This window comes from Perissodus microlepis, chromosome 20 (assembly GCF_051167445.1).
Source record: "Perissodus microlepis isolate ML-2025 ecotype Zambia chromosome 20, ASM5116744v1, whole genome shotgun sequence".
Lineage (NCBI taxonomy): Eukaryota > Metazoa > Chordata > Actinopteri > Cichliformes > Cichlidae > Perissodus > Perissodus microlepis.
In genome coordinates this window covers 7,104,954-7,132,001 of record NC_140480.1, presented here as the reverse complement: position 1 = coordinate 7,132,001, position 27,048 = coordinate 7,104,954, and the positions used below count along the sequence as shown (strand labels likewise).

The following is a 27,048-nucleotide window of genomic DNA, read 5'->3' as shown; positions in this document are numbered from 1 at the left end:
CTAATAATAAAAATAATAATAATCAAAAGCACAGAGTTGGTGTGACAGAATATAGGTGGATGGGGGCAGATGATCAGCTGTGAAGAACCCTAAAAGGAGCAGCTGACAGAAGGAGAAGAAGAACAACAACAACAAACTAAAGCGCTCAGAATGGAGTTTTGGGAGAAATTTTAATGGAGCATCAACAGTAGCTATGTGGAAAATTTCTCATAAAAGTATGAGCTACAAGATGAGGGATGTACATAAAAGAAAGGCTACTGTCTCTTACCATTCCCTTGGTTCATCATGTGATGGTGGCAACAGTGTAACAGTTCATTTGGTGGTTTTCAGACATCTCAAAAAACCATTTCTTGTACATGCTACATTATCACCTCACAGCTCATATTCACAGCTCATTTGCCAACAATCCAAACGGGACTGGAGTATCAAGGTGATTCAGCAGGCTAAAAAAAAACCAACAAACCCTTCCACTATGGTACTGTTCGAGTTCATGCTCACATTCACGCATTTCTCCTGACTATTCCCTCAGCTCCACATTTGTTATCGCTTTATATTAGATCAGTCCAGTGATGCAGAAATGTCTCAAAAAACCAAAACAAAAAAAGGCCCAGGAAAACTAAAATAACTTTCACATGAGTTTTCAAGCTCCATAGTTTAATAAATTGGCCGGTTTTATCGGTTCATAATTAGCTGTGTTAAACATTTAATCGAAATGACATTTCACAAAAGAACAATTATTCTACTATGAAATAATTCATTTTTGCAAAATAAGTTAAAAAATAAACAAAAACTTTTTGCTAACCCCTCATTTCACCCCCTCCCCACTGTCCCCTCACCCCTGCAGTTCCTTATGGGCCTTATTGAACTTTGACCTGTGTTCTTGGACAGGCACGGCCTCAGCGGTCTCATCTCTTGGAGCCGAGGTCCTTCGTGCAGCCACAGAGCTGGCAGATGTAGGATTTTAACCGTCGCCTTACCGCCAAGCCCGGTTGAGCAGTTTAACTTCTGCCAGGCGTTTGCTGATCATGGTGGCAAAGAAAAGGGCAAGAAGCACGCTACTGATCAGCATGTAGTCGTAGTCATCTTTTAGTACGTCGAACTGCTTCGAGGGATACACACGTGTCTGGTAGATGTCAAGACCATATGCCACAACCTAAAAAATAAAATTGTCATATTAAGATTTTATTTAAGTGGGGAGGAAAACCAAGTGGTGGCAATACATTTCCAAATAAGGAATCATCTACAGCCCTGTTTCCAAATAGTTGTGATGCGGTGTAAAATGTACATGCAATGATTTGAAGATGCTTTAAATTGGACGTTAAACAAGAAAAAAAATGTTCTGAACTCATTTTGAATTTGACGTCAGCAACACGGGGAAGGGGCAAAAAAAAAAAAAAAAAAGACTGGAAAAGTTGCATAATGCTATACCAAGAAAAAAAAAAAAAAAAAGATCCGGTGGAACATTCTCACAACTAATTAGGTTACTGAGTAACATGATTTGCTATACAAAAAAAACATCCCAGAGAAGCTGAGCCTCACAGAAGTAAAACCAAGGAGGATTTCACCATTTGCGAAAGACTGAGAGACTGAGTGGGCAAACGGTTTTTTAAAACCACTGTCAATTTAACTTAAACTGGGGGAATTTCTCATCTATGGCAGATGATATTAAAGGATCCAAATAATTCCTCGTAAGTGGGGAAGAAAGTCAAAAGCAGATACTGAATAGCCAAGCTTTGGTTAAAAAATAAGACAATATTCCATTGTGGAAAATCGTGCATGAGCTCTACTGGACATAGTTCACTGCTGCGTCCACAAAAACAAGTTAAAACTCCACTATGTGCAAAAAAACCAAAAGAAAAACCCAAACATAAACAAGACGCAGGGGCCAGGACATTTGCGAGGCCAAAGCTCATGTAAGATGGACTGAGGCAGAGTGGAAAAAAACTGCTCAGTGGCATGAAAAATCAAAATATGAAAATATTTTTGGAAACCATGAACCTGGAATACTACAGGCTTAAAAAGGGACCAGTGGGTTTGCTCTTAGTGCGCGGCTCACAGCTTGGTAATACGGTTGGAGAAAACGTGCACAGAGCTTGTGCACTAAATGATATGAAAATCTCAGAGCAACATGCCCAGAGTCTTTTTTTCCAGGGAATGTATCAATTATTTCAGGATCACAACTCTAGTAAAGTACGCCATTAACTTTTGAGCAGCTGAAATCAATATATCTACCAAGGATGGGAAAACACTTCACTTTTAAAACAACAGCGTTTGTTTCCCCTCGGTTATGAACCCCATAGAAGAAATGATGCAACACGATATTAAACATGCTCCGATTGCCACAGTTACATCTTATATCCACTCACTGACCACTTCATTAGTTACACCTTGCTAGTACGATGTTGGACCTCATTTTGCCTTCAGAACTGGCTTAATTCTTCATGGCACAGATGCAACAAGGTGCCAGAAACATTGATCAGAGATTCTGGTCCAAGTGGCACCTGGTGTGATCTACTCCTGCTTTAGTCCATCTCCTTTAAAGTTCGATGTGTTGAGTTACTGTTGCTTTCCTATCAGCTCAAAAACCACTCTGGCCATTCTCCTCTGACATCAATGAGACATTTTCACATAGAGAGCTCCTGATCACTGGATATTTTGTTTTTGTTTTTCAGATTATTATCTGTAACCATGCCACATTCAAAGCCACTTAAACCACCTTTCTACCCCATTAAGATGCTCAGTTTGAGCATTACAATGCTGCCATGTGATTGGCTTATTAGATATTTATGTAAACAAGTAGTTGAACAGGTGACCCAGTGCGGTGGCCGATGAGTGTGTTGTTCAACCAATAAAATTTCTCCATTTCAACATTTGATAGGTTGTCTTTGTACCATTTTAAACTAAATATATGTGATGTAAATGGTTTTTAAACCATTTTATTTTAATCTTACACTGTGCTGTCATGTGCTTTTCATTACTTTGAAGGCAGACTTACCAGGCAGGTTGACTCCAGTCCAGACGGGGAAGTGTGAATACCTCGCACTCTTGATATACTCTGATTGTAGTTGATAAACCACTCTGTACGGATCATTAGCTCTGGAGCATAGGGTATCAGGTTCTCCTCACTGAAGATCAAGTTAACAAGTCAGACACATAACAGTAAAGAAAAATCTGACTTTCATTTTCACACTAAGCCTGACTTGAGGACTGACCGGCTTTGCTCAGATACTATTTCTGGCCTTCGTGGGTCGAGGAACATCTTTGGTAATGACAAAATCCCTCCAGACGGCAAGCCAACTATGACAAAACAAATTCAAACAAACATATTACAAAAGGGCAGCCCGGTGCTGAAAATACTTTTTATTTCTAACATATTATGTAATAACTAAAAGCCAAAAAACCACAGAAAACAGCAATATAACCGAGTAGCACTTACTGAGCAGATGGCGGCTGGTGATGCCCTTTTCAGTCAGCGTGGCCTCCATGGTAGAAATGGCGGAGGGGAAAATGTAAGACTGCTGGAGAACCTGAGGAGCGTGTGGCCGATCCAGCGAGCTGAACACGGTGCTGTTGTAGAGCTCCATTCCTTCATACAGTTCAATTACAGAGAACTCGTTCCTACGTGACTTGGTGCTCCAGTATTCATACTGCGGAGTCACACAGGGGAAGGGGACACAATAAATATAACCCTCAATATTTCCCCTTTTTTCCTCCATTTAGTTATGTGCTTTGAACAAACTGTAACGATGCAAAAAGCAAGACAACGAAAGGTGGTTGTAATTATTTCAATCCCTACACATGACTGTAGCAAACAAGCGTGCTCACCACCACCCAGTTTTCAGAGTGCACAATATGCACCGGTCCTCTGGCTTTTCTCTGAACAGCCTCGTGGATGATGCGGCCGGTCACACCGTCAATCAGGATGATCCCGACAAAGCTGCGCTCCTGATGCGTGTCTGTGCTCTCAGTCACTACAGCCAGTAGATTGGGGTTCAGGTACTATAAAAATTAGTTAAAACACAATTGGACATTTAAATTAATATAATAGCACAAAAGTACATATCTCGTTAATTAAGATAAATTTGTTGTCAAATGAAGCAGAGCCTCACTCAAGCTACTTTTGGGCCACTCCGGATGTTTGATTTGGCAGAGTTTTACGCCAGATGCCCTTCCTGACGCAAACCCAAACTGGGATTTGTGTCTCCGGCTGGAGTCCAACCAACGACATTTGCTTGCCAAGCAAATGTGTAAAGTGCAAACCACTACAACCAAGTAGGACCGCATTAACGCACTGACTTTTTCTTTGTAGTAGGGAAATAAGTTGGGGGTTTTTTGTACCTGGTTTCATTTATGAAAAAAGGTTGGAAAATTTATTTTTCAGTCCATAAACGAGGGTTCTTGACTATGTTAAGCTACATTTGCCTTCTCAGGAATCTAGCTTACAAAAAATATGACCGGAAATACTTGCAACAAGGTCTCAAATATGGCAGTCAGCTGGCCATCAGCCAATCCAGATCAACAATTCTAGGAAACCTCAAGCACTACTCGATGTACCGCTATAAACTGTCCTAGTGAATGATTTCTAATGTGTTTTTATCCTTATCTTCTTGTGCTACTCTCTGAAATAATGAATGCAAGAGCACACTTCACGGGTGATTCATAAATCACAACAAAGGCAACAGTAAGGAGTACTAGCAGTGAATTCTTACTAAAAGAGGGCAGTCGAAGGGAGAATGTGATTCACTGGGAAAACAGTGACATGGGTTACAAGATTTCTTGGAAAGATGAGTTTTTAGTTTACGTCACAAGACGGGGCGTTACTGTCTTTTAGAGCAAATAGGGAAAACTGAGCCAAAACAAACCAAAATCGAGCCAGAATGAAGTCAATAATATAATCTTAACCAGAAGGATTTGAAGCTTTCTCAGTTGTTTTCACTTGCATACTTCAAAGACATACAAGTGTTTTTGTGAAATCATCACTGGGAACTTGTTCCTATCTTTGGTATGACTGTGTACATTAGACAAATTTAGCTATTTTACTGTTTCTTTTATTGTTGTAATTTTAATGTTTGTCTAGAACAGATCTATCTTGTAAATGAATGGGACTACCTGTATAAATAAAAGTTAAATAAAAATAAATTTTTAAAAATGTGTTTTAAAAAGGATGTTACGGTACCTTATAGAGAACACTGCGGTCTCCCATAACTCTTCCTTGCGAGTGGACATGCTCATTAGGCCTTTTCCCTTTGACAGAGACAATCCTTTGTATCTCCATTGGAATGACAACTTCCCAGATCTGCTCAGTGGACAAGTCCTGAGAACACAAAATGATACACATGAACTTTTTCTGTCTGTGACTTGGGTATAGTTTCATGACGGTTTCCTGTGAGAATCAGGAAATGATGCGTTCAAAAAGTTTCACTTGCCGTCCTAAGTCTGTAACCAGAAAGTCTTCCCTGGCTGGAGTCAACAAGATAAAAGAATATGGATGAGGCCATTTCCTGGAGCTGCTGCAGTACGTTCTTCGTAGAAGGAAATGCAGAAACCTGGGAAAAAGCGAGCAAGATGAATATCATTTGTTTGCAGGTAACCGACAGCTCACACAATGCCAGTGTTAAACAGTGTTCTACTGCCTGGTGGTCATGCACAATATGTAAACAGTATAATTAATGGGACATAGAGCAGTTATGAGGCAGCATAATGAGTATTCATATAGAAATGGCTTCGAGATGCAATACAGTGAATGTGTAAATGTATACAGTTTGCTACAAACCTTGTACTGATCATCAACTAGAAGCAAAACTTTAGCATAATCCTGGTCCATGAGTGGCAGCAGGAGTGACTGAAGTATTGGCTGAGGTAGAGCAGGTGGAGTCACATGACTCTTCTTTCCAAAGATGGGGTTAAACACATGCAGTGTGGTGAGCCCTGTGTCCTGATGACCAAAAATAGAACAAAGAAAATAAACCTTAATCACGTTTTACAGGTCAGGTCAGTACTTTATCTGTCAAGTGGGTATCTTTAAGATTACTTTTATCTTTTACTGAGCCTGTCTTGTCTTTAAAGTTGGAAACTATAGGTACCATTTGGTCAGTTTTTTTCCCTGCCAACTATTTGAGCTTTATCCATATTGTCAGCCTGCAAGATAAGAGCTTTGACACCAAACCTGAATCTCCAAACACAGAGCCTTTGCAATAAGTTACCTTATCTTTGATGAGCAACGTGCACTGCGGAGGATGAGGGAAGTGCGCTGTCGTTCGCTGTACCATCAGTTTGAACGCTGCATTCGATGGGACATCATTGAGGTAGTGCCTCCATAAAATACTGCCAGTCTTACTGTCAATCCCAAAGAGCTGAAAAAAGGAGAAGAAGAAAAGAATGAACCTTGCAGGAAAAAGTGAGATGACTAATCTGAGTTTATTTATCAGTGTTTCAATTCCCTTCAAGCCTGCCTGATTTTAGACAAAATAAACCAAATCTAGTTTGACCACAACTGTGCGGCGCTGCTCATCCTCCCTGAAACACTAACAAACCATTTCTAAATGACAGGATAAGCTTTAGTTTCATACTTTTCCAGATGCAGTGACCATAACCATCATCTTCTGCAAGTTGAACTCATCTCTGGACAGGTTTTCGATGGTGACCTCGTTTTTAACTTGACTACGAGGCTTGCGTGCGTCATAGAACAGCTTCCAGAGGTGAGAGATCCAGGCCTGCAGCAAGATGAGCTGAGAGGACAGCCTCTTGAACACCATAGACATCAGCCCATCTGGACAAACGTAAACAAGAGCACAGATGCCGCTAAGTGACCTTCAGGGGACTTGACTCAAATTTTTAACATCTGATCCGCGTCATGTTTCATATCTTAAATACAACAAACGTTGCGAGAAACAACAAGGACACAGGGATACAGGATTTATTTCAAGAGTGAAATAAAATGAAGCAAAGGGTTCAACAGAGGAATGGTTCACTGAATGTGAGGAAGTCCTAACCGTAAGACAAGGAATCAAGTTTTGCTGAAAAAAAGCACAGATTTGTTACCTTGAATGGCTGAATCCATAAGCAGCAATAACAAAAAACAGGACAAAAACAAACAAAATTAAAGCAGTAATATCAACACACACGCGAAAGATATGTTTGAAACTGAAATATAGCAAATTCGCCGATTTGATGAAGCAGCTGAGCTGTTTAAGTAAGGACAAAAGCAAATGCAACAACCCTCAGAAATTATTAGAAATTCTAAGTTATGGAACCATTAATGGAGACACCATCCAGTTCTGCTGAGTTTACGCTTTGTAAAGGAGATTTACATGACTCCATTCAAATACAGCAAAAATTTCGGTTTGACATTTACCGGCCTTTTTGCCGAACTCTCCCTCCAGCTCAGCCTGCGTTCCAGTGAGGGGCAGATCCACCATTTCCATTGTCACCACATCTGACAAGGCCTCCTCTCTAGTCCACATCACACGCCCTGGAAAGCAAGAATCATTATTGTTCTGCAATCATTTATTCAATCTATTTCCCACGCCCTGCGGCTGTATGCAGTTTGTGTTGACGCTTTCCATTAATTACATCATGAGACGCGTTTTCCCATCATTCTTGTGGAAAAGACAGGACTGTAGGTTAATTATGAAATCTGTCCACACCATGGTCAGATGTTGGCAGCAACCATGATGATTAAGAGGTGGGATAAACCAAAAATATTATCATGAGGCACTGCACAGCTTACAAGTCTATGCGCTTTGGGAAAAATGTCCAAGTTCTCAACACTAAACAAACACGCAGACTCCTCACTTACATTTAATTTGCCTACTGATTGACAGAAACCCACCACAGTCAGAATGAGTATTCATGAAGTTTTCATGCCTCTGTCTGACCTTGCTAAAACACATTCCAGAAAAAATAGAGTGTCTGTTCTTCTTTTGCTCTTTTGAGTACAATGAGAAGGATTTTACTTTGGTTAGCTTTAGTAAAACTATAATTAAAAAAGTCCTGCAGCATCAATAGCTCTGCTCACATTAACATCAGTACAGCCCGAAAGAGCACTCTTTCCTTGCTTCCTGTTTTTGCCGCTCATACCTGGCTGTTGTATGAAAGTGAGTGTGTGGTCCTCTGTTTGCACCATGGCCCTGTAGCCTACAGAGTCATCTTTTTTCAAGAATGGCTGTATGTAGATCTGAAAGAGAGAACATAATTTACTTCTATTGTAAAGCCATTACTAACACACTACGGGGCACATTTACTAAAGTTGGCATAAAAATTTTTTTTTTTAAAAAGTACTGTCTATATTTTCAAAGACAGCCCAGAAACCAGCATGTCTTATTTTTTCCACATCATACTGAAATGTACTGACTGCACCTGTGTTTAGAAAACTCTGCCTGCTCTGAAAGGCCATAGTTCCCACAGTACCTCAGGAAAGAAAACTGACTCACTTTCTCTGGTTTGCCACCATTAGGATCCATAACGAAAATCAGTGTTGTATCTAGAAGTCTTCGTCCAGTTTCAGCACTAAAGAGGTTAATACTGCAAGCCTATGGGAAAGAAACAAATAATAATCTCCCAATAAAAAACTTTATTTAAAAAAAAAAACAAGACACAAAAACCCCAAAGCACACTTATAAGACGGTTTCCTGAAAGACATGAAAAAAAAAACTTACAGTAACAAGTCCAACCTTTACATTAAGTAAATCAATATGTGTATTACACATCTGCTTTCTAAAATCAAATGCATTTATGACTAAGAAAACAGCTAAAAGGGAGGGACAAGGGAGGGCGGGAACAACTGAGTTTCTACACTGTGCAATATTTGCAATATTTGCAATATTTGTTTTTTTGTTTTGTCTTTTTTCTTATATTTGACTGTGCAATAACCACTGTGCAATATACTCACTCAAATGAGCAATCCTATTTATCCATATTGTATATTCTGTATCTATATATGTGTATATGTGTATATATGGTGTATTTATGCTTATATCCTTACTCTCATTCCCCTTAATGTATCTGTAACATGCAACTTCTTTCGGTGCTTTGCTACTGGAAACTGAATTTCCCGGAGGAACCCACCCGAGGGATTAATAAAGTTTCATCTAATCTAATCTAATCTAAAACACATCAAAACCCACACATAAATCTAAAGGTGAAATATTACTCACAGTTTTATTCTTGGGGGACATAACAGCAGCAATGGTCTTCTCTCCAGTGGTTGCAAAGGAAACCAGCAAGGCCTACAACAAACAAAGGATATAGCTCTGTATAATACAACAAAAGACATCATGTTTCTGTAGAAAAACAATACATTCTACAAAATGTCACAGGTTGAAAAAAAAAAAAAAAAGAGAAAAAAAAAGGATCGTATTTGGCCGTTTTTAACAGTTATTATGTTTGACATTTTCCCAGGGCAATAAAAATATTTTGGCAAGGATGCCAAGCCACATTTACATTTTTGCAGATATTTACTGATGTTGGCTGATATAGCAGAACAACTGCAATACCAGGACAAGCTAATGTTTTTGAATATGAAACAAAAATATAGAGAAAAGCTTACGTACTGGCTTGAAATCCCTGAGCGTAACTATCTGACCATTGTTGAACTGGAGAAGCAGGAAGTTATCAGGGCCGAGCTGAAGGAAGAACTCAGACAGAGGCTGATGGGCTGAGTTGGGCTGGTGAGACACCAGGACCGGTTGAAAGTCTGGAGCTACTTCAAGTCCCAGTGACTGTGAGAAGACAAATAGGAGAAGACTGTAAAAGAAAAACTGGGCATTTACAAAGGAACATATAAGAACACAGAAGTGGAGAGCTGAGAAAGAGAGAGGCAGAATTTAAAACTTACCCAATCTAAAGCAGAGGACATACATGGTAATTTTGTACATTAGAAAGGTTTTTGTTAGAATCACACCTGCGGGGGGATCTGGGTCATCTGTAAATCATCCATATTTGGGTTTAAGTTGTACATGTACAGCGATGGAGTTGCAGAGTCTACACAAATCAGCACCCCCTGACCAATCACTGCACAGCTGGCCACTATGTTGGACAGCCACGGAGCTTCAACTGAGATCTGAAAACATTACAAACAAGAAACTCACAAAAATCATTCTATATACTGACCACTGGTTCAGTGTTTAAGTTAGGTAATTTGTTAAAGAACAAACTATTTTATATACGTTACATTTAAAGAGCATAGGCTGATTTTTTTAATACTATCATTAATAAACAGGATTACCTGCTTGATTATTTCTCCATCATCAGTGCTGTAAGCAATAATAACAATGTGGGAATGGGGAACAATTCCCAAAGCATAAACTTCACCATTTCCTCCAGAATAAACAGTCTGGTAATCCACAGTCTCACTGTGGAGAGAAACAGAAGGTGACAAACGTTTCATAATAAAACTACTGTTTTTGCAACACTGTGTGGTATTTTCTACAAAAAAAAAAAGCCTTCAAGGTGGTAACTGAATTCCTGTGTAGAATTATGTTCATTGAAACAGAGAACATCAGTACACAAAATTAACATTAATATAAAAACATACCTATCTGGTAGATTTTCTATCCATTTTTGATGGCCATTAGAAAGGTAATGGAGAGAGATAATGTTTTTTTTCAAAACAGCCACATGTTTCACTGTGCCTTGCTGTCCCACTAGACATGCTTTCTGGAAACTTGAACATATAAAAAGCAACGAGGTAAGATTTAATCAAATAAATGAATAAATAAAGACCATTCTTAACCTCAAGGTAATAATCACCTTCCAGAGTCGAGCACAATTTCCCAGTTCAAACCACCAACATTGACATCCCAGGATCGCAGCAGGCGGCCATTGCCAACCACTAGGATCGCATCTAGGACACAAACACAGTTTCATCAACTGGAGGAACTTTAAAAAAATCTTTAAACTTTACTGCAATTCAAATACATGATTAGAATCATTACAAATAAATAAATCACCTTGTCCATGGTGCAAAAGAGCATCAATGTTTCCTTCGGGTCCAGACTTATCAACATGTCGCCAGACTGTAACAGACATTGATAACAAAGTGACAATAAAAGACTATACCTAATATATGAGAACTTCGTCTTTCAAACGAACAACATACTCACAGAGTTCCCCGGTCCTTGTATTGAGTGCGGCAAAAACATTATTCTCTGTTGCTACAAGAACCTTTTTGGATGACTGCACATGTGTGTCAAAATGAGAAAAACGAACCTTGCCTACATACTGCTGCCTCCTGTGAAACATGAAGAGAAAGCACAAGCACTCAGACTGTCATCCAGCTCACCCATGATCATAGTGACACCATTGTTTTAATGACCACATGGATCCAATCCCGGTGCAAAGACATATTTCTCAAAATGAAAAGCCGAAACTACATGACACTGGTTTATTGATTATTATCAGATTGGCTACAACGTTTTCCTATTACCTTTAAATCACTTTCTATCGCGTTTCACTTGCTGAATTTAGTGGGACCAATGATTTACTTAATGTATAAACCATGGAGATATGTACACCTCCTGAAATTAACTACCAAATTTACATTTGTTTGTATTCATTCTGATGTGTTTTGACCTGTTCTCTCATTCAAAGTCCACCGATTAGCAGTTAGCTGCTTTGACAGGTGCTAACATTAGCATTTCCACATTAAAACATAATCGGCACACATTTGATCGTTCGCTTGACTCCTCTTACCAATCAAATTTTCCTACTTGGTCCTCAAACACAGCATCGACAGCATTGTATAATATGATACACTTAAGCCAAAGCAAAATTAGCTTTGCCATTGCTGCAGCAGCTCTGACTTGCTCTTCAACGGGAGGAGGAAGTCGGAAGCCGAACGACTTCCTTTTTGTTCTGCGATGTAGAAGTGCTGCCCCCTAAAGGTTGTAAAGGTTACAGCGTCGGTCCTGGTAGTGACCTTTCAGATTAACAAATATTCATGGATTGAACCAAATCCTAAACTGAAAGAAAAAAAAGAAAGCAGATCACTATTGAAAAAAATAGTGTAAGACCGAGATTAATTCATGTGTGGGAAAATGTGTGATGGGATCATGTGACAGAAACACAAATGATAAAATTTAAAAATAATGGTACCACAGGGGATAATAACAGGATTCAGGTGGAAGACATAGGCTGCACCCCGACACGTTAAAAAAGCGAAAATAAAAACCAATTAAATAAAGAAAAACGAAGAAGATTTGTGTATTTAATATTCTATTATCTATTTAGCAGTGCATTCTAGGCCTTGTGTGGTGCAGTCAGAAATTAGACAATAAAATATTTATTTTATTTCATTTATTATATGAATTAATATTTACTCTTTTTTTTTACTTACTTGATGATCTTGGATAAAGTCCTGTTGCTATTGTGGGCTTTTTTGGAATCAAAAGGTGTCGTATTACTATATCTATCTATCGTTATACAAGAATATTAACATATGTGGATGAAAGTCACATAAAGTCAAAAACTTGATTATTGGTTTGTTGATGAAGTTAATATTAAAATAATAAAAAGATAAGTTAAACTCGGTAAAAAAAACAAAACAAAAAAAAAAAACAAAAGAAAGATAATAATAACCAATATGTAAGTTTTACTACTTGTATATGTAATTATATCACAAATGAATGGAGGGAAAAACATCGCTTTATTCGTTCCTGTAAAATGGGAACTATATTATTATACATAATTTAAAATGGGTTTAGAAACAGTAAACCAGTAAACATTTCGAGTGAAATGTTGGCAGGGCTGGTATCAGAGTGAGAGCGCCCCCAAGATTTACTTACACCACAGTTTCTTCTTCCAGTACCTAGTTTTTTCTGTTAGGATTTCAAGATGGCGTCGAGCGGAGGAGATGGGGAACACGAATGGACAGCGGCAGTTCGGCCGCTTTTATCAGCTTCGTACACTGCTTTTGAGACGAAGGAGCTACCTCAGCTTATTGGGTCTATAATCAACAGGTAACCGGTTAATTGTCAATAAATTGCAGGTTCATATTTGCTTGAATACTGCCTGTGTCCACCTAGGCGTAGGCTAGCTGGCTAAATTGCTAACCCTAGCTTGGTTAGTATAGTTGGATGGGAAACGATACCCATTTTGCTAACGTTAGCGGCTAGCAAGCTATTTAAGCTTAACTTGCACTGGCATGGAGTCAGCTCCAGACGTTAGCTGATATGCTAATGACAGCTAACTTACTCAAAATGCTATTTAGCGTTTCCTTTCTGCTGACTACAGAGTTTGAAACAACGCACGTCTTATGACTGATGGACATTTATCTTTAACGTAATGTCAGCGCTGTGCAAACGTTAAACGGTGTCGCAGTGTAAGCTTTAACAAAATTGCTTCATCATTAGCTAGCTAACACAAACATTAGCCGGCAGGCTAACTCGGGGGGCCTTCCAACTGGACTGGCTAACCCTCAAACGCCCCAGCCAGAGTAATATTTGACTACGTCAGCTGACTTAATTGGGCTAAATTCAGCAACACTTGCATTATGAGGCGTAATCTGGGCATGTCATTAGCCAAATCACGCATTATATGGGTGGCAAAAATAGCCAGTCTGCCTAACGTCATCTGCTTGTGGTTAGGCTGGAAGTAGGCGGGGGACCTTATCTCTCCACTCATTTTTGATCAGGTGATGGTGGGTTACCGTCAACTTGTTGTTAGTAAAATTGTTACTTAGGGTTATTGCTTCTAAGACTTGTACTTTAGGTAATGCTGAATGGTTCTGCTTAACCACAAAGATGCTAGTGCAGAATGAACTTGTTATCTCGTTACAACATTCCCACCTATTTATGTTCTCATAAAAGTAGGAATATGTGATATTAGTGCTTTGCAAGTATTGTTGAATGATTTATTTGATTCCGTAGTTTTCCCTTGATTCTCTGTTTGTGGCGTAACATAAGCTAGTACACTGAAATAAAAAGCTTCCTAGTATGTCTGTTGGTTTCGTTTTCCAGTGCAACAGGCTGTATGCAAACATAACTGTTACGAGGATTGAAAGTAGTGTTGTGTAGTTGAATTATCCTATTGTGCAGTTTACTATAATAAAAAAAATAAAAATAAAATAAGACTCCATTATCTATGTAAGTATTGGATAAAATGTTTCTTTCTTTCAGTTATGTAATTGTAACAAGCCTGCTTATTAGAGGCCCCAGGTGCTTATGTAAAAGTACTTAAAAAATTCCAACCACACCAAAAGCCAGTTCCAATACCAACAGCATAAACACACCTTGTTTCCTTACATCTCAAGTCCTAAAGAAGTATTTCATTCTGTGAAGACAACATTGAAGAAGTAGGCTTGAATTGCTAAAGCTTAAATGGCATACCACGAGTTTGACCACACTGAGTTTGGTAAAGCTGGGTGATAGGTTTATAAATTTTGTGTTCTCACTGTAGCCACACTCTAGCACAGATACCAGAATGGCCATGCTATTGCAACTTGTCAATAGCATTCATTTTACTATTTTAATGCTTTTTTGTGAAGGTCATGATTGTTTTTTGTGAAGGTTCAATTAATTGTTGATAATATTGACTATTTGTTGCATATATATTGCAATTGATTGTGGTTTGATATATGAAATTTATCTTTTTTTAAAAAATTTTTTAACTGAGACAAACTAATGCTCCTGGGAGATGTATCAGAAATGTTAATTAGTTAAGTCACTGAGGTGGTGTATACTGAAGAACAGTAATTATTTTGATGCTAACTTTTAACCAGATTATAAACCATTTAATAACCATTAAACCATTTTATTCTTTTATTTTATTAAAGGGTTGTGTTGACAAAATGTGTAAGAAATATCAGACAGTTGCATGAAAACAAACATGAGTTTGCAGTGTGCAGATGTAGATGGATGGATGATAATGAATTATAATTATAAGAAGTATGTTTTAAAAAGTTGAATTAATTTTTAAGACTGAATTCTTGCACAAACACATTGGACAAACTGTTGGTAAGCAAAGTTTACATAATTGCAGTGCCTCAGAGGAATCAATTTCACAATTCACAATGTAATGTCACCATAGCAACAGATGGAGCTGATTCTGTCTATATTTTAAAAGTAAGGCTGCAGTCAGCAGCTGTTTTCTTTATTGTTACTTGGACATTTAGTATGGCAGTTGATTTGATGTACATCATGAGAGGTTGCCATCTGTTTAATGTGACATAGCAGAACATGAGATTGTCCCGTGAACACTTTAACTCCCATCTTTGCACCTCTTACTCTTATTTGCGTGGAAGAATTAAGACACTAGTTGAGGAAAGGAGGAGGAGTTAGATCAAATCCACTCTGTGTCACTGTCCTGTCTGTATTCTCTACCCCCTCCCCCCAAACAAACTAAAACAACCCACTATAAATGTTGTGTAAAAAGTCATATTTCCTTTGTTTGCAGTGAATCAGACATTCTTCACCACGACAAGCAGTATGAACCTTTCTACTCATCATTCGTGGCACTCTCAGCACATTACATCACCACAGTATGTGGACAAAGTATGTGTATTTCATTTTCTCCTAAGAGTAATAGACAAATTACTGCCACTCACTGACAATGAGCCAAAATCTTTCAGTGAAAACTGTTTTGTTGCTAGATGTTATTTTTGTTCTTTTCTTTGTTTCCCCAGTACCAAGAAATCAATTGCTGTCAGTTGCTGCAGCGTGCAAAGTATTGATCGAATTCTCATTGCTGCGCTTGGAGAACCCTGATGAGGCATGTGCAGTTTCACAGGTAAGTGAGACAGTCAGCAGGGTGGGTGTAGTCAATTGTAATACATTAGTGTAGTCATTTATAGTTATCACTGATTTGCATTTTCTGGTGGTTTTCTGCTTTCTATTTGTATGGAATTATGTATTGAAATAAAAAAAAATTGTTTTTCTTTAGAAACACCTGATCCTTTTAATAAAGGGACTGTGCACTGGCTGCAGCAGACTAGATCGCACAGAAATCATTACTTTCACTGCTATGATGAAATCTGCCAAGTTGCCTCAAACCGTCAAGACACTTTCAGATGGTAAGACTCCATAAAGGACAAAACTGAAAAATGCTTCACTGTCCTGGTAGACAACATGAATAAGTTATTTGGAGAAAACTGGAAATTCACTGGAAAGATTTGGACATTTTTGGTCTATTAGTTTTCTATATACTGTAATTATTCAATGAAGCTGTGAGTATTTATCAATGCCTGGGCTGTCCCAGAGGCCCTTTTGATTAACAGCCTTGACATGTGGTGAAACTCTTGTGCTATTTTTTTCATTTAATAGTGGAAGATCAGAAGGAGTTACCCAGTGCTGTGAACCCAGAGCTTCGACAAAAAGAAGTACAAATGAACTTCTTTAATCAGCTGACATCAGTTTTTAACCCTGACCTTACCACCATCTTGGCCTCTCCATCAGCAGCGCACATGCAGGCAAGTATTAATGACCCAGCTACTCTCGATTGCTATTAGCAGAAGTTACTCAGCTTCTGCTTTTGTTCCCCTTTCCTTTTAAATTAATTTTGTTAGCTGCATTTAAAATAATATTCTGTCACTGTATTGTTGAAAATTATCTGTTGTAATCGTTGCATCTCTTGTTAATTACAGGCTGAAAGTGATTGCGATGAACAAAATACAGATCAAGCTGTTCAGACCAAAATGAAAAATGCCTTTGTGTCCCAGAATGTGTCAAGCTTACAGGAACTAGGTAAGTAGTTGTTCCAAGAGACTGGAGCTTTGACACTACTATATACAGGTCAGGGTTTAAAAGTTTTATCGCAGCTGTTGAAAGATGGGAGACTAGAAATCTTGGGTTTTTTTTTTTTTTTTTTTTGAAAAATATCTGTTTAGTAAATGTCACCATTAAGTCACACTATGATGAATATACTTCAATAATTGATTTTCCATACAGGAGTGTATATATACACTGTGAGTGGCTGTAATCCAGAATTGAGTTTGTTTTTTTTCTTCCCCACACATCCATGTGGAAAATTTACATTTTTTTTCCCCCTATTGATTCAACATGTCAGATGGTCCCTTGTTTACTTTTCACTCTTGAAAGCACGCTTGAGCTCTAAATTATACGTAACCTTGTAAAAGCACTTTTTCCTTTACAAATTGCAATGAAAATTTAGTTTCTTTAGTAATCCTGCCATTAATTAATTTAAAATGAAACTTAATGAGTTATTATTTGATTAAATTTTTTGATTTAATGTAATTTTTCCAGGTGGGTCTGAGAAGTTGTTACGAGTGTGCCTCAACCTGCCCTACTTTCTACGCTACATCAACCGCTTCCAGGATGCTGTATCAGCCAACTCATTCTTTATCATGCCAGCCACAGTGGCTGATGCCACTGCTGTTCGCAACGGGTATTCTTTTTTTTTCTTTTTAAATCTATTGGGCTAATAAGAAATTGTTTAATTTTGGCATCTGGCCATTTCACCGCTGGCCCCAACATTAAGTTGTTATCCTGTACTTAAAATACATAGATTTCACTCACTGGTGATAGATGTGACCATGGCTTTGGACACACTTTCCTTGCCTGTACTGGAGCCCTTGACACCAGGACGACTACTGGATATGACTGTGCTGGCTCTAAGCTGTCTCTATGCTGGTAGGTGGTTACATTTTTGGTTAAAATAAAACATACCAAGTGATTCAGGCTGCTATAACATTCAAAAACCAAACTAAGGGGAAAAAAAATACATCTACAATGCGTTTTTACTTGTTTAGGTGTAAGTGTGGCCACTTGCATGGCCATTCTACAGGTGGGTAGTGGCTTGCAACTTCGCTCTGCCTCCACTGGTACCAAAGAAGAGGACTATGAAAATGATGCAGCCACAATTGTCCAGAAATGTGTAAGTATTATAACTAATCACTTTTAAAAAGTCTTTAATTACTGTCTTACTAACATGTATATTTTAACAAGATACATAGATTTAAAAAGATGACATATTTGTCTTCACAACAGCTGGAGATTTATGAAATGATTGGACAAGCCATCAGCAACTCTCGCAGAGCTGGAGGAGAGGTGAGTACCAATTTTGATTGATATATTGCGCAAATAGAAGAATAAATATATATTTATAATTGACAGTCCTAGACTGTCAATTATAAGTTAAGTATTATGACTGATATTTTTAAAATTCTCTCTTCTCTGTTCTGCAGCATTATCAGAACTTCCAACTGCTTGGAGCCTGGTGCCTCTTAAACAGCCTGTACCTGATTCTTAACCTGAGCCCGACAGCGTTGGCAGATAAAGGAAAAGAGAAGGATCCCCTGGCTGCCTTGCGTGTCCGTGATATTGCAAGTCGCACCAAGGATGGCGCAGGGTCACCTAAACTTGGTCCTGGCAAAGGGTATTTTTAAATCTTAATAAAGACAATTTTAGTTCAGTAGGTATGCTTATGCATCAAAGGTCATTTGTGTGCATTAATGTTTTGCCTTTTTCTGTTTTGATCTTTTTTGTTTTCCCTCTCAAGACACCAAGGCTTTGGGGTTTTGTCTGTTATCCTGGCCAACCATGCAATCAAACTTTTGACTTCACTTTTCCAGGATCTGCAGGTTGAAGCTCTGCACAGAGTAAGTGAAGCAACAAAAAAACGTGGCTGCATTAAAACAAAACTGCCATTGTAGCCATACTGTACTTGCCACCGCTATCGCTGGTTTCAGATGTCACAATCTTTTGTAGGTTTAAACCCTCTACTGTAAAATTGAATTAAATACTAATGTAGCTAGTCACATTCAAGCCTTCATCTCTTGTTTGAGGAACCAAAAGAATTTTTTTTAAATTACTGTACCTCAGTTAAATCTTCATGGCTTCATATTTAGTATAAGTTCCTTGTTGTTTTACAAGATTGCATGTTTATTTAAAATTAGACGCACAGATTTGAAAGTTGTTGTTTTTTTTGTTTGTTTGTTTGGGGGTTTTTTTTTGGGTTTTTTTTAGCATTTTCATTCTTTGTTACCCTTTCAGGGTAGGAAATGAATTCAATTAATAAAAAATTCAAAAGCATCCAAGTATGCTTCAGTAATTACTGAAAGTATTTTGTGTTCCTTAAAAGCCGTTTCCCCCCTTCTGCCAAATCTAAAGGGTTGGGCAAGTGATGGACCACCAGCTGAGCTCAACATCATGGCACAGAGCACTTCCAGCCAGAGGGTTCAAAGACTCATTGACTCTGTTCCCTTGACAAATCTGCTCTTCACACTTCTCTCCACCTCCTACAAAAAGGTGCTGTCAGTTGTATTTGTAATTTGCATTTGCAGTTATGCTGTTTTATTGATTTGAACATTAATTGTGATATTGTGATACAAAAGAAACAAGCAACAGATTTTGTCTGGTTCATTTTTATCTTTGTAGTTTATCCTTTTTTATCCCTTACAAAATTAGTGGATGTCTAGATGATTATTTATTGAAACCAGCCATTTTCAAATGTAGGTATACTGTGGCTGACTTCTCGGGTGAATGCTGGAAACTTTCTGTGTCCCAACCAAACTTTTAAACGTTGACTTTGATTTCATTTATCTGCTGTTAGGCTTGTGTTCTCCAGCGCCAGAGAAAGGGCTCAGTCAGCAGTGATGCCAGTGCTTCTACAGATTCAAACACCTACTATGAGGATGATTTCAGCAGTACAGAGGAGGACAGCAGCCAGGGTATTTATTTTCTTTGGATTCAAACAATTGTTTGTTACATAAAGTATGCATTTACATAGCAGCTCAGTTATGCAAATAAAAAGACATACTGCTCCCTGTGTGCTGCAGACAGTTTTTTCTTAAATCCTGGGTTTAGGAATGCAGATGATACACTCAACAATTCAGACATTGTTATGCTACTCCTGGATTGATTAATAAAAAAGCAACAACTTTAAAAATACAGACATTCCACTGAAAAGCAGGGGATTACATTAGCATGAACATATGTACCTATATTGTAATTATGAAGCACTCTACTTTTGCAATTAATATATACAAAAATGCAATTTATTAAAATATATTGATAATTTAGGGTAAACCTTTCTTGCATTTATGGACAATTAAAAACAAAGATGTTGTCATCTAGCTTTAAAGGTAAAGGGGAGACACATGAACTCACCATTTAAGGACTCAATTCAGTTTTAACGTAATGACCAAGAAGTGTTGTTTCATTCCTACAAGGTATGCTTCAGGTTTCTCTGCATCACAGTGGGGATTCAATTGGTGAAAGTAAAGTCACATATATTTTTACACATTTCCATTTGATCTCTGAGTTTCTGTCAGTGCTGAGCTAGATAAGATAACAAATGCAGTATTTTCAGTATTTGGGAAAATTTTTAAATAGGTATAATCGAAGGAGTGAAACAAGTGTGCTGTCAGTGGTTAAGTCAGTGAGGTAATGACAGCAGTGCGAAGGGTAAACTCATACATACGCTCACAGTGATGTGATTTAAAAAAATTTTGTCCATCACAATAATACCAGTGTAGTTGACAGTGTCTACTATTTCAGCAGAGAGAAGACAGGAGAAGACAAGTGCAGCTTGTGTCTCAGGTTAGCAGTTTTCTGTCCTCAGGTCAAAGACTTGGTGTCCGCTGTCCTAAATTCATTTTTGTTATTGTATGTCTCACAATTTAGACTCTGAGCCTTGATCCTAACGGCCTAGAAAATGATAAAGCCACAGATGAAGTCTTTGACAAAATACTCCCTGTTATCAGAGTTGCTCTGCCTTATATGAACTAAATTAAACTTGTTTTATCAAAGAGGTTCATCAGTGGCTTGTTGTTTTAAAGAATAATACCAGTGGTGTTGATATGTGGGATATTATTTAAACTATTAACTACTGAAGCTTTCATTAAAACTAGTTAATTATCTGAATACTTACACTAACAGTTACTGACAGAAGTCATAAAACATTTCTCAGTGATTTATTTTAAGAGCTTTACCTCTATTACTTTATCATCCTTTTGTCTTCCAGTTTCTGCCTCTTTCCTTTTTCAACAGCGACTCCAAAGAAAGAAGTTTGTTATAAGATAGCTGCTAATAGTAATGCTTTAAAAGTATAACATTTATTGCTGGCCTAATGACTTTTCAGGTCGTGGTTGAAATTAAAATTAAACAATTTTCAGTATGGTAGAAAATTATTTTTGAAATTGGCTGTGATACTACAAAATGATAAAATCCATTTCCCCCCCCACTCTTGAATCTATTTTAACACAAATGAGGATAAAATTGTTAGAAAACTTAAAAAAAAAAAAAAAAAAAAAACAAGTGAAAAACTCTTGATACAAAAATAATCAAGACCCACATCAAAGCAGTGGTATCATTCTTAAATACAATAAATTCAAGTTGTGCTTAATGAGCTTAAACACGCAATGCTACATCTTGCTGTCACCTGAAAAGTTAATTTTTGTATGTTGCATGCAGATGTGAATATCAAATTATTGTGATATTCTTTTGAAACACTAAAGTTGTCTTGTTTTTGTATTTGAAAACTTTCAGTGTAGTTGAGTGATATCACCTTTTTAAAGAATATGAATGTTTTGTGCATGGTAAGTGCACAGAGCACAATGAATCAATGAAATTTGTGGCTATTAATTTAAAAACGTTATGGGGAAGGATCCAGAGCTAATATAGATGGTACACCCATGTAAACTAAACCAGGCAGTACCATCTCTCTAGATTGGTGCTATTAATTTGTCTCCTAGCTAGAGCTGGTTGGTGTCAGACACCTATTAGTGTTCACTGAAACCAGCCAGGTCAATGCTGCTCTGTTAGGATTTTTTTTTCTCCATAGCTAAGCAGATGAGTTTTACAAAGATGAATGCGTCTTATTCTATTCAAGAACAAATTTTTTCCTCCAAGGCAGGGTCTAGGAGAGACTGGTCAAATTTGTAATTTGTTTTGTTAACTTAAACGCACATTCTCCAAAAAGTTGATTCTGTTCATCTGGACGTAGCGTTTTGTGGGAGAAACGTTTCGTCACTCATCCAAGTGACTTCTTCAGTCTCAGCTGACTGCAGGTTTCCCCAATCTTATAAACAGTACATTTAATGACTGAAACCAGCCCACTGAAGGAAGGAACTGCTGGGAGGTCAGTTCCTTAATCTTAATTATGCAAATTCTCATAACCATTGATCAACAACCACTGACCAAAACCCACTGATCAAAGACCACTGATTAATGGCCATGAGTACCATTCACAGACAGTTGGGGAATGGCTGCAATCACAGCATTGTAAGATGGCGAAAGATGTACCCTTAGGCCCCCTCCTCGATTCAGAGATGGTCTTTCCCTTTTCACGTAAATGGCCTTCTTGACTCCACGCTGAAACCAGCGTTCCTCCCTGTCCAGGATGTGTACATCCTCATCATTGAAAGAGTGTCCACTGGCCTGTAGGTGTAAATAGACTGCAGAGTCCTGGCCTGACGAGGTAGCTCTTCTGTGTTGTGCCATCCGCTTCGCCAGAGGTTGTTTGGTTTCCCCGATGTATAAATCCTGGCAATCCTCCTGGCACTTAACAGCGTACACTATGTTACTTTGTTTGTGTTGGGGGACCCGATCCTTGGGCTGGACCAGTTTTTGGCGCAGCGTGTTTTGGGGTTTGAAAGCCACAGAGACCTGGTGTTTAGAAAAAATGCGTCTCAACTGCTCCGATACTGCTGACACATATGGGATCACTACAGGTTTTCGCTTGGGCAGCGGTTGTCCTTCTCTCCTGGATCGACTGGAGCTTTCTTTAGGTGCCTTTCCAGCTTTGACAAACGTCCAGCTGGGATAACCACATTTACTCAGGGCCTTTTTGATGTGATGTTCTTCTGCCTCCCTGGCCACTGTGTCTGTGGGGATGGTGTTCGCTCTGTGTTGTAGCGTCCTAATGACACCCAGGTTGTGCTCCAGTGGATGATGAGAGTCAAACCTTAAATACTGATCCGTATGTGTAGGTTTACGGTAAACGTCAGCTTTTAGATGTCCCCCATTCCTGATGGAAATCTCACAGTCTAAGAAGGCTAACCTGCCACTTTTCATATCCTCCCTGATGAATTTGATATGTCGGTCCACCGAGTTAATGTGATCCGTGAAATGTGGTACGTCCTGAGATTTGATTTTCACCCAGGTGTCATCCACATATCTGAACCAATGGCTTGGTGATGTTCCAGGGTAGGCTAGCAAAGCCCTCTTTTCCACTTCTTCCATGTACAAATTGGCCACGATGGGTGAAACTGGGGAGCCCATGGCACTCCCATGTTTCTGCCTGTAGAACTGACCCTTGTATGTGAAGTAGGTGGAATGAAGACACAGTTCCAAAAGCAAACACACTTGGTCGATGCTGAGATCCTGTTGCTGAGGTTGGAGTCATCCAGTAATCTCTTACGGACTACCTCCAACGCTTCCGTGACTGGGATGCAAGTGAAGAGAGATATAACGTCGCGGGGCGATCGTGGCTCAAGAGTTGGGAGTTCGCCTTGTAATCGGAAGGTTGCCGGTTCGAGCCCCGGCTTGGACAGTCTCGGCCGTTGTGTCCTTGGGCAAGACACTTCACCCGTTGCCTACTGGTGGTGGTCAGAGGGCCCGGTGGCGCCAGTGTCCGGCAGCCTCGCCTCTGTCAGTGCACCCCAGGGTGGCTGTGGCTACAATATAGCTTACCATCACCAGTGTGTGAATGGGTGGATGACTGGATGTGTAAAGCGCTTTGGGGTCCTTAGGGACTAGTAAAGCGCTATACAAATACAGGCCATTTACCATTTACCATGGTTTCATCTGCCTCCATAATGACATCTCTCACCTTCTCAACAAAATCCAGGGTGTTCTGGATGTGGTGTTCAGAGCTGCCCACCAGCGGGTTGAGGATCGAAGCCAGAAACTTGGAGATGTTATAGGTGACTGAGTTGATCATGCAGACAGTCGGTCTTAAAGGTGCACCCTGTTTATGTATTCTGAAGAAGTCACTTGGATGAGTGACGAAACGTTTCTCCCACAAAACGCTACGTCCAGATGAACAGAATCAACTTTTTGGAGATTTACTTCCCTGGATGATTGAGAATGCATCAAGACGTTAAACGCACATTGACAAAGTGGAATGAAAACCGAGTGGGGACTATTATGAGCAATGCCGTGCCTATTCTGAACCTGAGTGGAACCTTGTGACATCTGTTAGTTGTGGTTTGTCCTTGACAAGCATGCTGTATCAATAAATAAGAGCAACGCACTTGACAGCAGTGCACTTAAAAAAAGAAGATTGATTGCATTTGTCATCAACAGATCACATCTGTTTACATATCCTACAAGGAATAACATAGCTGTCACCTGAGTTAAATCAGATGGCGAGTAAGGAAGCCATAGAGACTCTAACTTTCTTTGTGGTTAAGCTGAAAGCGTTGGACTGAAACTATTATCAATAGGTCTTAAAAACCTGCTTTCAAAGAAATTACTCCTGTATCGTACTGCAGGCTGAGCACACAGAATCAAAATGCCTGTGAAACAATTTTTCAGTGTAGAAAATGTCATGGCTCAGCAGGTGAGGGAAGCAGTTGAGCTTGAGTTGGCGACCTATTAGAAACACAAGATTTAAATGAGTTTTTTCCCCTCATATTTAAATTCAATGTTTGTTATATATGTGCTTTTTTTTTTCTAAATTCTTACTGTGAATTTTTATTTGGTAGAATATGAATTTTTCAAGCTATCGCTGTAAATTAATGTACAGTATTATGTAGTTCTAGGCTGTGTGACAGTCAGTCTTATATTTTTGCACCAAAACATTTAAAGAGAAGTGTGCACATTTTATATTTTATCATATTTTTGACCGACTGACATGTTGATTGTAGCAGTGTTTTCTGCAGAAGGTGTAATAATGCATCCTCACGCTCTGTTCAGCACATTCAGATTCTAAGCAATCTGAGAATAACGTGTGCTTTATGTTCAGCTAATTCTAGCATTGTGTCTTATTTTTGCTAGAAACACACAAGAATGTATAAAATGTAAAAATTCTAATGCAGCACAACTTGGAGCTCATAATAATATAAGTTAATTTAAAGGAATGATTGTGGCTTTCCTCTCCACCATCTATGGTAGCTGACAAACTGCAGCATGTCTTTTGTTACTAGCAGATTTACTTCCACTTTGGATTGCACTTGTCTTATACAAAGATAAAAATATAAATCAATACAAATTAATATGTTCATGTATTCTCAGTGACAGCAATGAAAAGTGCATGTCTTTGAAGATAAATTGTGTAACATCCTTATGTAGATATTCATCAAGAGGGAATTGGTTATTGTTTGCTTCTTACTGCAGTCTTTGGATCTTGTTCACCACCTTCACTGTGTTGTACACTCACTGGCCACTTTATTAGTTACGTCTTGCTAGTAATAAGTTGAAAATTTCCTCATTGTTTGTGACATGGAAACAGCAACTTGCTAAAAATTTTAGTCCATATTGACATGGCATCATATAATTCCACATAACTTTTTCATGCCTGGCTACACATGTTTTACTGCTTCTTTGCAGGGTAGTAATGTTTTGTTTGTTTGTTTTAAAGCAACTGGCAAACAACATGACATTGTTGTCAGGCAGCATATTTTTAAGATCATGACAATTCCAAGTACACAGGGGCTCATAGTGTGGTTAAAAGAAGGCCATTATACCACCACAAAAGGACCAAATGGTCAATAAATACACTGCGAGCACACTAGCAAATTGGCCATGGGGAGAGGATGGTGTTACTCAAGTTAACCTAAAGCAGTCAACCTCGGGGTAATACTGAAATGCGTTTTAAGTTCTACCGTGTGAGCGGTTGAAGTTTGTTTAAACAAATGGTAACTGATGGCCAGTGTCCAGTGAGTGTAGTTGCCATGAACTATTGTGAAGCTTTGTTTTCCCTTTATTGGTGACACCACTGCTACATCACAAATACTTTCATGAATGTGTGAGCATTTTACCTCAAGATGTTTATGTAAATAATTAACTATTCTTTACAGATGATGACAGTGAACCTATCCTGGGGCTTTGGTTTGAAGAGACAATTTCACCAAGCAAGGACAAAGTGGCTCCTCCACCCCCTCCCCCTCCACCACCTTTGGAGACTTCTCCCAGACTGAAGAGCCCCAGCAAGCAAAATCCAAGCGAGAACGGCAACATTTTAGCTGGCCGTAAAGATCCCGAACTGGTGAAGACAACATATAGATTGTTGCTGTTACAATGCATACAATACTTCTTCTTTTTTTTCTTTTTTAATAGGGCTTATGACATTGTATCATCTCAAATCTTTGTTTCTGCAGTTCCTCAGCTTAGCATCCAGTATTCTGAATTTCATCACCACCTCGATGCTAAAATCCAGGAACAACTTTATCCGTAACTACCTGAGTGTGTCTCTCACAGAACAACACATGGCTACGCTTGCCAGTATCATCAAAGATGTGGACAAAGATATCAAAGGTATGCTTAACAAAAAAAAACCCAAAACAAAAAAAAAAAACTGCAGTTATTCAAATATAAGAATATTTACCTAAATTCATAATAATTTGCTTTGCAGCCCTGCAGACTTGAGTATTTTGACAACAGTGAACATCTATAGTTATGCGTTGTTGTTTCTTTTACCCCACAGGGTCTTCAGATGAAGTCTTTTCTTTAGCACTGTATCACTTCAACCACACCCTAGTGACCTCAGATCTTCCCTCCCCAGCATTGCAGGTAAGAGGTTTTGCTTTGCTTTCGTTTCTTTGCCACTATATGAAAAAATCTTTTAACAACTACTTTCTACAACAAACTTAAAATTGATTTTTTTATTATCTCAATTCTCATATTGTTTCTCTTAACTATTTGCAGAGCACCCTTCTACAGCAATTAGGTGTTGCACCCTTTTCGGAGGGTCCATGGCCTCTGTACATTCACCCTCAATCATTATCAGTGCTCTCCAGACTTCTCCTCATTTGGCAGCACAAAGCTACTGTGCAGGGAGAACCGGATGTTCCTGAGTGTATGAAAGTTTGGGAAAGGTAGAAAAATTCAGTTTTTCTTATCTGAATATTTATTATTATGATCAAATTGTTTAAATGCCTTGACGCTGCAATCGAACTTAGATAGTATGGTTGTTGGCATTTAAGAAAAAAAT

At 38.6% G+C, this 27,048-nt stretch overlaps 2 protein-coding genes across 13 annotated transcripts in view; one reads left to right on the top strand and one right to left on the bottom strand.

Annotated features, from left to right (window-relative positions):
* Nucleotides 1–151: 151 nt before the first annotated feature.
* emc1 (ER membrane protein complex subunit 1) lies at nt 152–11,848 on the bottom strand. Its single transcript, XM_084916853.1, has 22 exons — nt 11,692–11,848; nt 11,103–11,230; nt 10,950–11,015; nt 10,750–10,843; nt 10,535–10,663; nt 10,226–10,352; nt 9,902–10,060; nt 9,552–9,719; nt 9,156–9,227; nt 8,433–8,531; nt 8,080–8,176; nt 7,355–7,471; nt 6,570–6,769; nt 6,204–6,353; nt 5,774–5,935; nt 5,427–5,546; nt 5,177–5,314; nt 3,826–3,999; nt 3,437–3,647; nt 3,213–3,297; nt 2,996–3,125; nt 152–1,153 (listed from the first exon to the last, which is right to left on the bottom strand). The coding sequence occupies exons 1-22, from the start codon at nt 11,781–11,783 to the stop codon at nt 974–976; spliced, it is 2,898 nt and encodes a 965-aa protein (XP_084772979.1). The 5' UTR covers nt 11,784–11,848; the 3' UTR covers nt 152–973.
* A 965-nt stretch (nt 11,849–12,813) lies between these two features.
* ubr4 (ubiquitin protein ligase E3 component n-recognin 4) overlaps nt 12,814–27,048 on the top strand; it is a 52,385-nt gene continuing 38,150 nt past the window's right edge. For 8 of the 12 annotated variants that reach the window (XM_084916143.1, XM_084916140.1, XM_084916142.1 and 5 more), the window contains exons 1-19: nt 12,814–12,956; nt 15,391–15,488; nt 15,620–15,723; nt 15,877–16,006; nt 16,257–16,402; nt 16,577–16,676; nt 17,196–17,337; nt 17,458–17,582; nt 17,702–17,826; nt 17,940–17,999; nt 18,137–18,327; nt 18,451–18,550; nt 19,062–19,199; nt 19,504–19,621; nt 20,451–20,492; nt 25,916–26,103; nt 26,216–26,372; nt 26,542–26,627; nt 26,763–26,932. In XM_084916143.1, coding sequence (XP_084772269.1) covers nt 12,832–12,956; nt 15,391–15,488; nt 15,620–15,723; nt 15,877–16,006; nt 16,257–16,402; nt 16,577–16,676; nt 17,196–17,337; nt 17,458–17,582; nt 17,702–17,826; nt 17,940–17,999; nt 18,137–18,327; nt 18,451–18,550; nt 19,062–19,199; nt 19,504–19,621; nt 20,451–20,492; nt 25,916–26,103; nt 26,216–26,372; nt 26,542–26,627; nt 26,763–26,932 — 2,345 coding nt within the window. In that variant the 5' untranslated portion in view covers nt 12,814–12,831. The remainder of the gene's footprint in view (nt 12,957–15,390; nt 15,489–15,619; nt 15,724–15,876; nt 16,007–16,256; nt 16,403–16,576; nt 16,677–17,195; nt 17,338–17,457; nt 17,583–17,701; nt 17,827–17,939; nt 18,000–18,136; nt 18,328–18,450; nt 18,551–19,061; nt 19,200–19,503; nt 19,622–20,450; nt 20,493–25,915; nt 26,104–26,215; nt 26,373–26,541; nt 26,628–26,762; nt 26,933–27,048) is intronic. The other 4 variants (XM_084916146.1, XM_084916144.1, XM_084916139.1 and 1 more) reach the window with 2 other exon arrangements.

What these genes read in the sequence shown, in the direction of transcription:
- emc1 (XM_084916853.1), bottom strand. Translation starts at nt 11,783, where the DNA reads ATGGCAAAGCTAATTTTGCTTTGGCTTAAGTGTATCATATTATACAAT. An exon ending in ATGGAGAAATAATCAAGCAG is followed by an intron (nt 10,061 to 10,225) that starts GTAATCCTGTTT and finishes TAATGTTTTCAG; the next exon opens with ATCTCAGTTGAAGCTCCGTG. An exon ending in TGGTCACTGCATCTGGAAAA is followed by an intron (nt 6,354 to 6,569) that starts GTATGAAACTAA and finishes TCCTTTTTTCAG; the next exon opens with CTCTTTGGGATTGACAGTAA.